Below are 13,929 nucleotides of genomic sequence, written 5' to 3' on the forward strand. Positions count from 1 at the left end.
ATAACATTGTGTGGCATGCCATAAATAATCTCTATTTTTTAATGCAACAATTAATTTTCTTTCCTCATAAGACAGGAAATATCAAATTATGGGTTCTATTTTATGTTAATCATTTTACACCAGTCGACAGACATCTTAAAACATATGTAGAGCTCTTTGTGTTGTTTTATTTAAATTGCCCCAAGGATTGGACGTGCAAGGTAACATTTTAAATTATTACATTTACTATTAGGGTTATACATTAAGGGGAAAATTTTCAAATGGAACAAACAGCAGTTAGGCGCCCACCGTTGCCCATTTATGTCAATACAGAAGCCAGCATGAGATTGTTCTTTACTGGACTGTTTAGATGGCCAAGATTTTCAAAAGTGGCGAGTGCTTTCAGATGACTCACTTTGGGATGCCATCTTAAGCCTGATTTTCACAGTGGGTGACTGTTAGAAAGGAAACAGTAACTTAACAACACATTGGCCATTTATGTTACCATCAACATCAAAACCCCCTCATGTGCTACCAATTACCTATTTCCCTCCTTAGCATGAACATCTACCATGTTGAGGTGGATAATATTTTTTCCTCCCCCACCCTCTAATCAGATGTTGCGGTCACAGACATTTTATTATGAAATGCTGTCTTCCTGCTTTGTCAGCTTTAGGAGGGGTTTTTTTCAACCAATTTCTTTCCTTGGTATTAGCCGTGGGAGTTCAGTCTGCACTAAAATGGTAAAAAGAAAAGGAGTACTTGTGGCACCTTAGAGACTAAGATGCATCTGATGAAGTGAGCTGTAGCTCACGAAAGCTCATGCTCAAATAAATTGGTTAGTCTCTAAGGTGCCACAAGTACTCCTTTTCTTTTTGCGAATACAGACTAACACGGCTGTTACTCTGAAACTAAAATGGTAAAGATTATAGCTGAAATGCCATTGAAAACTTCTCTTCCATTCATTAGCCTCTTCAGGGTGTGCTTTTGCAACGTGTATGCTGTTAGCAGGATCCCTTGATTGAATTACAGTTTCTGAATGTCATTTTTATGTAAATATGTTAAATATTAAATCAGTTAAATATGTACACACGTAGAATGGCTGTGCCATTTGTAGTGAAGTACAATGTGCGCTGGTTTTTATCTTATTTTTTAAGCTGGTTTAGCGCTTGTTTAAAACTGACTTGAGGTATGAACTTGAGAAAATTATAAAGTTCAGATATTGCCTTTGCTGTGGCAACACAGTGCATTATGAACAAAAGCATGACCTCAGATACATGCTTTACTTATATAGGCGGTAAAAGAATGAGTTGGACAATTATATAGAGAAGTTGCTTAAAGGATAGATGACCTACGAGGCTAAGCTCCTAAGCCTACCATGGAACGAAAGACTTTAAACTGTTAAAGCAAATAAATTTAGATGTTGGCAGATGCGGAGTTGGGGGAATGGACCCGGCCTGTTCTCCAAAGTCTATGGGGTTAGATGTTTAATTATTTTTGCCATGGCTATACCATGTTCAACCCTCACATTAATTCTATTGGTGCAGGGGATTGGGATTTCAAAATGCATGGGGGAGCTTCAGCCCCATTGGCACTATGAAGTGAAAAAATAAAAAGGGAAAGCGGATTTTTTAATTTTTTCAGTAAAACCAGTTTACCGCAGTGCAGCAGAAACACAAGCACTACTGCCAGCCATGACCATGCGGTTAGAGTTCTGATAATGAACAGTGCAGAGAAAGGAAAAAAATGCACAAGAAAATTTAGTCAAGCTTTCCTTTTTAAACAGAAGAGTTAATAAAGTTCGTGCTTTAAGTCACTCATGCATTACTGCTGCAAATTCTGTACCATGAGAAAACAGGAATGGCAGGGTTTTTTTGGCTGTTGTTTTACATGCACACACGCACTCACACATGCGCACACACACACACACAGCTCCTCTTTTCCAGGCCTCTAGGATACACTCCAAAAATTGTAATCACTCAAAAAAACCTTTCCGAGATCGTAGTTTTGTACATATATCACAAGCCATAAATTCCACTCTTACATTCACATTTTCTTTACTACCAATCTATTGGATTTAAATTTTTAATTAATTTTAAGCGTTTTTTGGAGAAAATCCATTTGGTTTTATATCATGCCCATGCATTTCTAATCATTCATGTACATGCTCACTTGGCTTGGTAAGAACAAATGGCCAACACACAAACATCCGGTATACTCCATACACACTCCAGCAACACAAGCTTGGAAAGAAACCCAAGAGTCTTCATGGGAAAATAACCCTTTAAGAGGGAGCTATTGTGGAGTTCAGGTACATTTTTAAGGCTGAAAAGACTGTCACAGCTAGTTTGTCTAGCACATCTTGTCATTCAAGTTGTGTCTGTGATAAACCTGACAACTCTCTCACTTGTACATTAACAAACTGAAAAACAGGTGCTTCTTGGTATAATGGAGCCCTCTCAGGGCTTTCCCTAAACAGTTAAATAATTAAAGCTATTAGTAGATATAGTTAACAAATATTTGTTATTTTGCTGCAACTGTGTTCCAGTGGGATTTCCTTCGGCAACATGAACATTTCAACTGTTGAAATGTACCCATAGCAACTCTTCACAACAGTTATGGATTCAATGACTTCATTTTGATACCTCTGACGCTCCCTCCCAGTAGCCCAGGTTCTCCCAGAGATCAACGAAAGTGTTATTTCAGACAAAGAAGATGTCAACCTTGGTATAGTTTACTCGTCCTAGTTTATGGACTGTTAGACCCTTCTAACTCTCCCCACAGTGACACAGAGAACAGGTTTACTTGCAAATGGCTATGATTTTAGATAGATACCAAAAAAGATGTGTTAATACAAATTTTGGGTATTATATGAACCAGGTATCCTAAAACTGGACATATTAAGCTTTTCTTATACAGATCCCTAAGGTTTGAGGCATGGCATCCCCATAATGTTTTTTAGTTTCTTATTTTTGCTTTAGTATCAAGAGGAATTAAAATGGTAAAAGCCTCTAATCCATCAACTCTTCTCTGGCTGTAAAGTGCTGATCAAGCATCAGGAGAACCCAGTAACCTAAAATCGTTACGGTGAGCGGGTTTCACACAATTTGCTATGTTTAGTACTGAATCAAGCCACATGGGTAAAAGGAAAATAAAAAAAGGAAGAACTTGATTTACTCCAAAGTCAAGCCATGAGTATTCCTGCAACATCCTACTCCATTTCAGATGTTTCTAATATCGTCAATGGTTTCTAAGGAAAATCTCAAGCTTATGACTTGGTAGATATAGTAAAATAAAGGTGGAAAAGTCTTGCAAATATTTTGTTTTAAACTGCATGAGCAGTAGGACCTGTCTGGTGATCTGAGTAGGTGCTGAGTGTGCTATTAGCAGGAGGACTGAAATTCAAGACCCAGTCTTGGCCTTGCTCTTGTCCTAGCAGCGGCCAGGGCACTTGATAAAGCTCATGCAGCCTCCCTATATTTCTCTTGAGACCTCCAATTATTCAAGGAGTAGTATGTACTAGCCTTGTAAAGGCACATGTCCAGACTTCTTTTGCCAGAGGATATGGCCTCTGTAGCACAGAGCCTTTGATAATGAGATCAGGAAGGGAGGAGCAAGTAAATAGAGGCTAAATATAAAGAGATCCTCCGTGATCACAGGATGCCTGTGGAGTAGGAAAGAAATAGAAGTAGGATTTTCACAAGCACTCAGTGTTGGCCTAACTCTGCTCCTGGGAAGCCCATGTTAAAACTCCTAGCCAGCGTTTGGCCGACACTGAGTGGTTTTGAAAATACCACTCCTAATCTTTATGGCTACACGTTTTGTTGCTAACTTAGTCATCCTAATTAGTCCAAGATATTTTCAAATTCCACAGTCTACCTGAAAGTATAAGGAATTTTAAAATGTCTAATAGAGAGTAATAGCATTCACTCACAAACACCACAGAAATAAGCCTGAAGGGCTAGAATGAGTCAATAAATCAGGAAATTCTGGATAAAACTGATTAATGACTAGGATTGGGGTGTGGTGGAGCAACATTAACAGAGGCACGATGGTGCACTATCCTAGGAATCTGAAATTTAGTATCTCAGTCGATTCCTGAATCAGAGATTAGAGGTGGAAAAGAGCTAGTGTTAATTCATTCAGCACATCTCCCATTGTGCATTTTCTACAGTCGTAGAATTTTACTTAGCCAACTTTTTCAGAAGTCCATAGTACTATTTCATCTGTATTTGCCTGTAGTTTTATTTGAAGTTCTAAAAACGTGTAGCATTGAACAGACACTGTCTGTCATCATAATTTAGAGGGGGAGGTGGGCAGTGTATGAATAATATGAAAACGTCCTAAAAAGATTTCTTGAACAAACTGAAAAAAATGTATCGTAAATTAGATTGCAAGTTCTCCAGGACAAGGACTGTTTTCCTCCTTTTTGTATTGTATATTATCATCATCGTATTCATTTAATTTCTCAGTCCCCCTTCCTTCATTGTTGCTAAAGATAGGTCTCACTAGACGAGAAAGTGATTATTCCACATTATGGATGTATTGGCTTACCAAATTTCAGGGTGAAACTTGGAACAGTTGCATCACCAAAGTGAAAAAAGAATTAATATTAATCCCTTTACTTCCCCCAAAATATGGATTAGAATTCATTAGAACTGCCAGGCTGGTGTCATTTTGTTTTAAAAATAAATAATGTGTGTCAAGATTTTTGTATGCTGGAGTATTGGCCTGAAGTGAATATTTGAACATGGTTTAAAAATAGGGAACAAGAAAAGCTGTCAAGCTGATAGACTAATTTGAACAGAAGACAAGGATTGGTTTGCTAGACTGCTATGACAATGAGAAGAGTTAATGTTGGTGTTTGTTTTAAAAGCTCTTCCACAGGGTGATGATGAAAACTTTACTCCCGATCTATGAGATGAGAGGGTCTTCTGTGGAACGGCTACAGAATATCAAAAATATCACTTGTCTCTAACAGACTTACGGGATTCAAGTTCTCCACAAACCAAAAAAAACCCAAAAAACCCAAAACCCACTACTGAAAATTTTATGCATCTCTTAAAAAATTAAACTTGAGTTCATATTTTCAAAAGCTGGATTTCTTTTTAATCTTTGATGTGATTACCCCAGTAATAAGGATTACTAAAAATCAGTCGCTCCCTTTGTACTGCTCTTACATACGTGCCATTTCATTCAGTTTTGGGAATTGCTGCTAGTCTAGGACTGTAACAATTGGTGGTTAAACTCAACAGAAATGACAAGACTAGACGTCCTTTCAAGCCTTAAAAATTATGTTATATTTATGAGATCAGTTCACTTGAAATGTGATTTCCCTTGAAGACTACATTCTCCCTCCCCTCCCTTCTTCCCCCCAAGCTTGCCTTGCCACTCAGCAGTGCTGAGAAAGTAGATAAACAGGAATGTGATACCAACCGTGAACTGCCGGTTCTGTCGTCGCCGTTGTGTCTACACACGGGAACAGAGGATTGGAGGAAGGGAAGAAACAGGAGGAACAGCATGCAAAAAAAGGGAAAATGGAAAAAAATGGAACAGATAATATATGAGCAAGCTTTCAAAGAACATTGCGTGACAAGCAATAATAAAATGAAAGGCAAAAAGCATCTGAAGTGAGTTGCACTGTTTAAAGTACATGCCTTGAATTCAAAAGCTGTGAGCCTGAGGAAAACAGTAAATTCTTTGTTTTTCTGGAGTCTTGCCAGGACGATATTTACGGGTGGTCAAGAGCTAAGGGGAACATGAAATGTGGGGAACACCACCAGCGTCAACTCTTTGGTTACGTACTTACAAAACACAGATGCTCAAAACTATGACAGACCTAAAGCCTAGAAATGGTTTCATACATTCAAACATTGCCTTCACTAAAATCTTCCCCTCCAGCCTGTTCACCTGAGGTCCTTCATTACCAATCAGAAGTCAATCAATCAGCCTCAAGTTTCCCCTCCTCCAGCTGGATGCCAAGAAACCTACAAGTGCTAAAATGCATGGTTTAATTTCACCATCCAGCTCATTTTAGGGTTGATCAGGAGCAACAGGGAGATGATGAGGACTAGCACACTGTTTTCACAGACCACATTCACTCAAACATACTAAATTTGTAGGTGGCCTTTTTGCTTGGTTCTAATGAATCATGAACCAATGAGACATTCACTTGATTGAAAAGTACAAGTCTTCACAGAACACTGGGAAGGCAAGTGGAGATTACCAATTCCTCTGCTGAGAAAGATTGCCTGATCTCTGATCCTTTTTTAGTCTTTTCTGCTAAGCTCTGATGAAAGCATTTATTTTTCAGGAGGCTGAGTGTCACATGTTACAAGTTAAATATATTGCATTGTTTTCATCTAGCCTCAAATATATTGGTTTAGAAAAATTGATTCACATCAAACTGCAAAGCTTTGTTAAAGGCCTTTGAAATATTTTTGGAGTTGCTGCTTTGCAATCTAAATCACATTCCGTCAGAGAAGAGGAGCCGTGCTGAACATATAGACAGTTTATAAAGACCAACCTGTATTTTGGATGGACTTCCTACTGCCTCAGCTCTGAGTGTCCTGGCAACAAGATTATCTTCCCCAAAATTCCCTATCCTACTGGGTCTATTTACATTTCAGCAACACTGTAAATGGAAAATCTATCTCCATTTGTTGACTTACACCTGGTTCTACTTTCACTCCCATTACTATGCTGAATGGGTCAGAAAATTGTTACTACATGCATTTGTTGGTTGCATGCTATAATAGGCTGGTTATTCAGAATGTATTTGTAAATTGTCAATATTTACAAAAATATCCTCAAACTCTCAGTAAAGTACAGATGTGGTCATTCACATCAGAAAGGGGCTTCAAAGGACTACATTTGGACTATAAAGGCAATGTTTAAATGAATAAAAGCATATGTTAAAGTGCAGAGCAGCACTCTAAAACATATAATTTCTGTAAACGAGCCAGGAAGTTTAGTTTTATAATTACAGTACACAATTTCACATAGGCGTTCCCCCTCAATTAACATGCTCTCCTCAAAACCATAGGAACTGCAGTCTTTCCACATTCAGAATAAGCAACAGGAAGCACGAAGGGCTATTCCTTTGTAATTTAGCTAAGGACAGTCTATGTTTGAATTTCTGGACCATCAGTGAAGACGAGAATCACACAAGGAGTACACAATACTTACAGATTCAAAGTCTGCACGCTTTATATATCAAAGCAAAAAAAAAAAAAGCACAATTTAACAAACTCTACACCAAGATTTGCATGACAGATTATCAAGCCATCATTAATCTGTTCCCACTGCCAACATATACTGTTCTTATCTTGGCAATCAAATCTAACATGTAGTTAATATGCTAGCACTTGTTCTCATGCTGAGAACTTTGGTGAAGGCAGCATGGAAGCCTTCCAAAACAAAAATGAGAACAAGAGTGGGCCTTTATTTTTTTGGAAGCAGCATTGTGATAATGCTTCATTTTAAACAAGCAAATGGTGAAGGGGAAAATGGAGGTGGGGGTAGGGAGCGTTGTTTAGAAAGAATTACAGAACTGTCAACTCTTGAGATACCATCTTGGCATCTACAAACAGTCAATTTACTGTCTTCCTGAAATAAAAAAAGTTATGTCAGCATTACGATTGAATAAAACTGTGCTAGAAGCAACCTTGTACTCATATGCTGGAAAAGATATTAGTCAAACAGTGTGAACTGGACAGTGCATCTCGCTTCCTCTTCTGGGAACAGAGACCAACAGCTTACAAAAATAAAGTTCTCAAGCAGTTTATAAGCGAGAACAAATATCCAAGTCAAACAACATGTTTGCTGCAGCTGGAATGGTAAAGTCATGATTAGCAAATGGATTGGATGATTACAGCAGGAAACAGACCAGTTAAAGGTTTAGAATGCGCTTTCTGGAGGTCCTTCTCAATTCCACCATCTTCTTTCAGAACAAGGATTTTATACATACAGTATACGTACAATGCTGCACTGCAGAGGAATGATCTCATGTTCAGAGGTTTAAAACACACACTTAAAGCAGATTATTTTGCATTATGAGAGAGAGAAAATTAGCCTTTTGCTATGCTCCTTTGGTATGAGTCTAATGAGTATATGCAAAATGGTATATAAATCACTCTCAAGAACACGACTGTTCTGCTTGGTGTAAGAGAAGAAATATAGTAGTAACAGGAAAGACTGTGCGGGCTGCTAGTGCTAGAATATCTTATGATTTTACCACGGGTTGACTAGTTTTTAAAAATAGTCCTCTGGATTTTAGCATGGTTACCCACTTTTAGTTTTATTTCATACTGAGGATAACCACGTTACCCCACTGATTAACTTTATGGTCCAAACTCTGGAGGGAGAAATCATATTTTCTCCTATCGAGCCGAAGGGAAGGTGTGTGTTATTGTTTCTAGTTTAAAGGTCCAGTGAAGTCAAGGAGTGAGTCTTCAATGACTTCAGCAGGCATTCGATCAGGTCCCCTAGTGATGGGTGATAGAATTTTATGAAAATGAAATTTATCCTATGGTGCCGACATTGGATGTTTTCTATTCTGAGGTGAGCACAGAGGATAGAAAGAAGAAGAAAACAAAATATTGAGGTGGAGTAAAAGCACTGTTAACCTCAAGGTAAAACAAAGAATAGGATTTTAATTAGTAAGGCTCAGCTAAAATTGTTTTATGTGGGGTAGTAAAAACAATCCAATGGCCTTTCCAGTTTCACACATCCATAATAATACAATGTTCACTAGATCAGTGGTTCTCAACCAGGGGTACTCAGAGGTCTTTCAGGGGGTACATCAACTCATCTAGATATTTGCCTAGTTTTACAACAGACTACATAAAAAGCCCTAGCAAAGTCAGTACAAACTAAAATTTCATTCAGACAATGACTTGTTTATACTGCTCTGTATACTGTACACTGAAATGCAAGTACAATATTCATATTCCAGTCTATTTATTTTATAATTATTTGGTAAAAACGAGAAAGTCAGCACTTTTTCAGTAACAGTGTGCTGTGACACTTTTGTATTTTTACGTCTGATCTTGTAAGCAAGTAGTTTTTAAGTGAAGTGGAACTTGGGGTATATAAGACAAATCAGATTCCTGAAAGGGGTACAGTAGCCTGGAAAGAGACACTGCACTAGATGACTGTTTTATGAGTATCATCAAACATGGTATCCCAGAAAGGAATTTTTCTGCTGATATAAAATTGCATATTTCACTTAACGTTGACTTCCTTTTAGTATTTGTCATAGGACTCACTCAGTTCACTGTGGACAGGTCTTGAATGAATTAACCCCTCTAATACACATTATGCTGTGGTAGAATATGAAGGTATCTGCAAAACGGGAAGACACGGGCAACACGTAAGCCTTCAGACACCACCATTTAACTAAAATGCACTGCCTCAGAGGCAGCAGGGCAATATTTAGTTGAAACAGTGGCACAAGCGCTCCGCTGCGGCACATTCTAATTCTTTCATCTGGCTTCTCTCCAACTTAAAATTGTTCATTGAGCGTGACAGACTGAGGGCTTAAAGCTAATCCATAAATTAGTCCGTAGTCTTGGGCAGAATGAACACCATAAATGAAAATCTCAGGAACAAAATTAAATGCATAAACTTAAAATGCTTTTTCTATTTCCAATTGAACTGCAGTGTTACTATCTTATAAGAAGCTACAGATTCGCTGGGGCTTTTTAAAAACAAACCCCATACTAGAAATGGACAGAAGAGTAGCATCTAAAAGTGCACATAAGACTCAACTGCACACATTTCACGTGCCAGTCTTTACTTTAAACCAACTAAGCAGCACAAACACAATATAGTTCCTTTCTAGTTTATTTCCTTAATTAAAGTAAAAAAAGGAGCCATTAGGCTCTCTGAGCAGACTCGCTGAAATCGTGTTACATCTGCTTTTTTCAGATTACTTCACATTTAGAAGGCCAGGGCAAGCATGAGTTCCCTTGATGTTACCATTTTTACAGCAATGCCCTAAGTAATGAATGCTCTGTATTAAATGAAAAGAACATTATTTTCCGGTTTCTTTCAAATCCACAGAAGATAGTAAAAGGAATACTGAAAAAATCTTCTATTAATTTCCACTGACCTAATGCCTAGCTTCATTTAATTTATGTTACACTTCAATTAAACTCAATGGTGGCAGGAGGGAGGATGGGGTGAATTCAAGCCTACATATAATGCAGAGCTGCAGCCATCCTTTATCTCTAAAGTCTTCCCAGAAGAATGATGAATGGACTCCATGTTTGATACTATAGGATCATTCTTTGTAAAATAATTCCAAGTTGGCTTCAAAGCTTCTGCAGAGGTGTGCAGCATTGCACCCCTGAGACAACTTCATTTGGAGACCAGATGTTTCACAAAAAAAAAAAAAATCAGGATCTGCCAAGTAGCTTTGTGTAGTTGGGGCGGGGGTGGAATTCTAGAACTGGTGCTGCAACTTGGTCTGGGATTTTTAACACTTATTCCAGAAAGCCCAACGATATGCACTCTCGCTTAGGCCCCAGCCTTGCGAAGAAAACTTAAGAGAATCTGCACAGAGCTCCCTGAAGTCAAAAGGGTTCCATACCTTTGCCTATGCTCCTCTCTTTGCAGGATAAGGGGTTTAGTAGCTATTATTTTAGAACAAGGACTCTTCCTATAGCATGCACAGATATTGGAAGCTACTAGATATACCAGCAGTCATGGAGAAGCCCTGTGAATTTTGAATTCAACAAAAATACTAAGTAGATATTTAGACTATATCTTGGAGAAGTGGAATAAGCAGTTTTATAATTTTTCCATCAGTCCTCTTGCTTCAAAATAGACAACTTTTCTGCAGATGCACAATTAAGTAAAAATGATTGCTGCAGTACTTTATTCATCACAAATGAGTAACACACACAACAAAGTGCTCTGGCTGTTATTGACAGAACAGTGGGGTAAGACTGGCTTAGTTATTTCTTTGCAAGCATGTAGGTTATTCTCTCTTCCTCTTTCCCTTTAATGTGGTCACATATTGGATGAAAATGTCAGAGGAGTATGATGTTAACGGTAAATTAACTTGACATTTTATCAGGGACACAGGGAAGCTTCTACAGACACCAAGAACGGTACAATAAATAATTTGGGGAAAAGAATGACTAAGCGGTGTAAATCTCTGTACCGGCTTGTGAAGCATTGCGTGGCACCAAACACCTGGCTTTGTGCGCGTGTGTACACTTTCCAAGTTTACAACAACAGAAGAGTACTGTGAGGCTCTTATTTTGAGATTAGTGTTTTCTGATTTTCAAATGTCAAGTTGTATACACTGCTGCATCTTTAAAGCAGCATTCAGGAAAGGAGACAAAACTGCTGCTGGGGCCATCTGTAGTTTGCCCAGCCCCGGTTGGAATTGATCACCATCATTCATTGGAGAAGTTCATGGGAAAGAAACAAGTTTTCCATTTATCCGTTAAATTTCATCTGAACCGCAGTACTGGCATCACAAAGTGTCATCTATAGTAACCGATTAGGCATGAAGCTTCCACATCCACTTGTACATATGTAGCCCCATTAATCCACATGATCTTTGAACCTCCCACAAACCTATTGCTCAAAATACCTTTCAGCAAAGAATGCCTTTTACGGCATACTTCCCACCCATAATCTTTTTGGATTACTCCTGGAATAAATCCCAGGCAGCTGTAGTTCATCACACTCGCAGCTGAAATCAGGAGAAGGACAAACTTGTGGTGGGAATAAAATTCTCATTTTATATGAGTTTTCTAGGATGTAAATTCCAATTTTAAAATGGGGCAACATTTTTCTTAGTTAACGAATACAAGAGTTCCTATTTTTATATTCGAAACCTACGCAAAGATGGAAAAAAGTTTTTCCACTGACTTAGTTTTGGAGTGTAAGTTTAACCTGTCCTTCAGGAAGAGAGTTTTTTCAGACAGGAACTCAACGCTATTCAAAGGAATTCATCTGGCAGAGAAGGAAATCCTTGGCATTTTTAGGCACCAGCACTGTAGCTTTAGCCTAGACAATATTTAAGTGTGAAGTCGTTCCTGGTTTGGCAGCACCTACCTTGTATTTATTTATCTATTATAAAGACAGTCAAGTTGTTTAGTCCCCATATTTAAAATTTCACAACATGGAATACTAATAACACAAACATTTAAGTGAAAAATGTATGAAAAATACTTAATTTCTACTTCAACAACCTCCTCCAGTGTTTGCAATCTAAACAGTGGAACATTTACATAAGATTTGGAAGTAGATTAATAATTTTACTTTCTAATGTTTAAACTTAAAAGCAGCAGAAAAACTGAAAAGTTAATTCTATTTTTACCATTTGGTTTTAACCATTTATGGCAGTGTTTCTCAAACTTCATTGCACTGTGACTCTCTTCTGACAACAAAAATTACTACACGACCCCAAGGGGGGAGGGAGCCGAAGGACTTCAGCCCCAGGTGGGGAGCCAGTAACCTGAGCCCCAGCAAGTCTAACGCCAGCCCTCACAACCCCATAAGATCGGGGTCGTGACCCACTTTGGGGTCCCAACCCACAGTTTGAGAACCGCTGATCTATGGTATCACCAATAAAGATGTGTTTATTTTTAAACCTTCCAGCATCCCTTTATCTTGAAGAAATGTTTTAATAAATTTAAAAAGACTTCACAATTATTTTAAAGACAAGTCATCTGATGATGAAACCTGCCAGTCCAGGATCAGGATGTGATGAATTGCTGAGGAGCCTTGACATTGCTCCAAGATTTCACTTGGGTCTCTGTGCAAGTTATAAAGGAACATCCATGAGATATATGCTCAAACATGTAATCTGCAACACTAGGGATTCCCTAGAAGTATGCTAAGTACATCCCACATTCCATTAAAACTGCTGCTATGTTACACGCAAGTGTCAACAGCAGAGGAGGAAACAAACATGACTGTGCAGTTACACAATTAATTGTTTTATGTGCTGAGGTGGAAGAAAATTAGCCCTACAGAGGGTAAAAAATTCTTTAAAAGGCAGACCATTTTTTATACTACATTATGCCCAAAGAGAAGGATTTAAAAAACAAAAGAACTTTTATCTCCCAGGATATAACAGATGTCCAAAAAAAAGTATTTCAAGTGAGGACTCTAGTGGCAATTTAAATTATGCAGTTTGCTCTGCCATATCACAGTGTACATCTTAATGAACAAATGTCCACGAGGACAATTTGAAATGATAAAAAAGGATTTGCCAGTGATAACAGCTGAAATGCCAAAGGATGGTCAGAAAATCAGTGTAGATACTGAAAAGATCAAACCATCATGTGATAAATCGGAAGTAGCAAAGCAGCAGAGACAAAGCAAATGGTTTAAAGGTTGTGCTCTTTTGGACGCTCCATGACTTCCCCACAGCTCTACAGAACTGCTTTCAGAGGTCAGCTTGACAGATCAGGTCAAGTCCATGCCAGCGGCCTTCACAGTCACCTCAGGCGTGAGAGTGAGACACTAATGCTCAGGAAGCGGACTGACTGGACAACGAAGGCATGCCAAGTCTTGCCTTAGGTTGTCATCTAGGGCTGGCAAGGGGGCAGCACTGAACAGGGATTGTTAATAGGCTGGGGAGGAATTTTGTACAGAACAGGGGCCATATTTTGTAACAAAAATATATTGTCTGTTATAGCGACGCAAGCTCTCTGGCGTAGAAAGCTTGCCTTCCTGTAATGGCTGTACAGCACCGCCTAGTATATTTGGCTTTATATGAATAATCAAAATGGGTGTTTGCCACTGGAGATGATGGCTGAAGAACCTACTGAACCTGCCCATGCGCAAATGGGCCCACCCACGCCCATTGTTATTTACGGTAGAAAAAGTGAGCCCTCAAAGCATCTTCAGCACCTGAATCAGGAAGCATACTCTACATTGGAGGGGGCATCTAGTAAGGAGTCTAGTTTAAATGCAGAGAAT

General features: G+C 38.6%; 1 protein-coding gene across 6 annotated transcripts in view; it reads right to left on the bottom strand.

Moving 5' to 3' along the window:
* CADM1 (cell adhesion molecule 1) overlaps window positions 1–13,929 on the bottom strand; it is a 285,108-nt gene that overhangs the window by 23,035 nt on the left and 248,144 nt on the right. For 4 of the 6 annotated variants that reach the window (XM_048827346.2, XM_048827344.2, XM_048827343.2 and 1 more), the window contains one exon: window positions 5,416–5,448. The exons of the other annotated variants lie outside the window; for them this stretch is intronic. In XM_048827346.2, the coding sequence (XP_048683303.1) occupies window positions 5,416–5,448 (33 nt within the window). The remainder of the gene's footprint in view (window positions 1–5,415; window positions 5,449–13,929) is intronic. 6 annotated transcript variants of the gene reach the window in all.

This window comes from Caretta caretta, chromosome 22 (genome assembly GCF_965140235.1).
Source record: "Caretta caretta isolate rCarCar2 chromosome 22, rCarCar1.hap1, whole genome shotgun sequence".
Classification (NCBI taxonomy): domain Eukaryota; kingdom Metazoa; phylum Chordata; order Testudines; family Cheloniidae; genus Caretta; species Caretta caretta.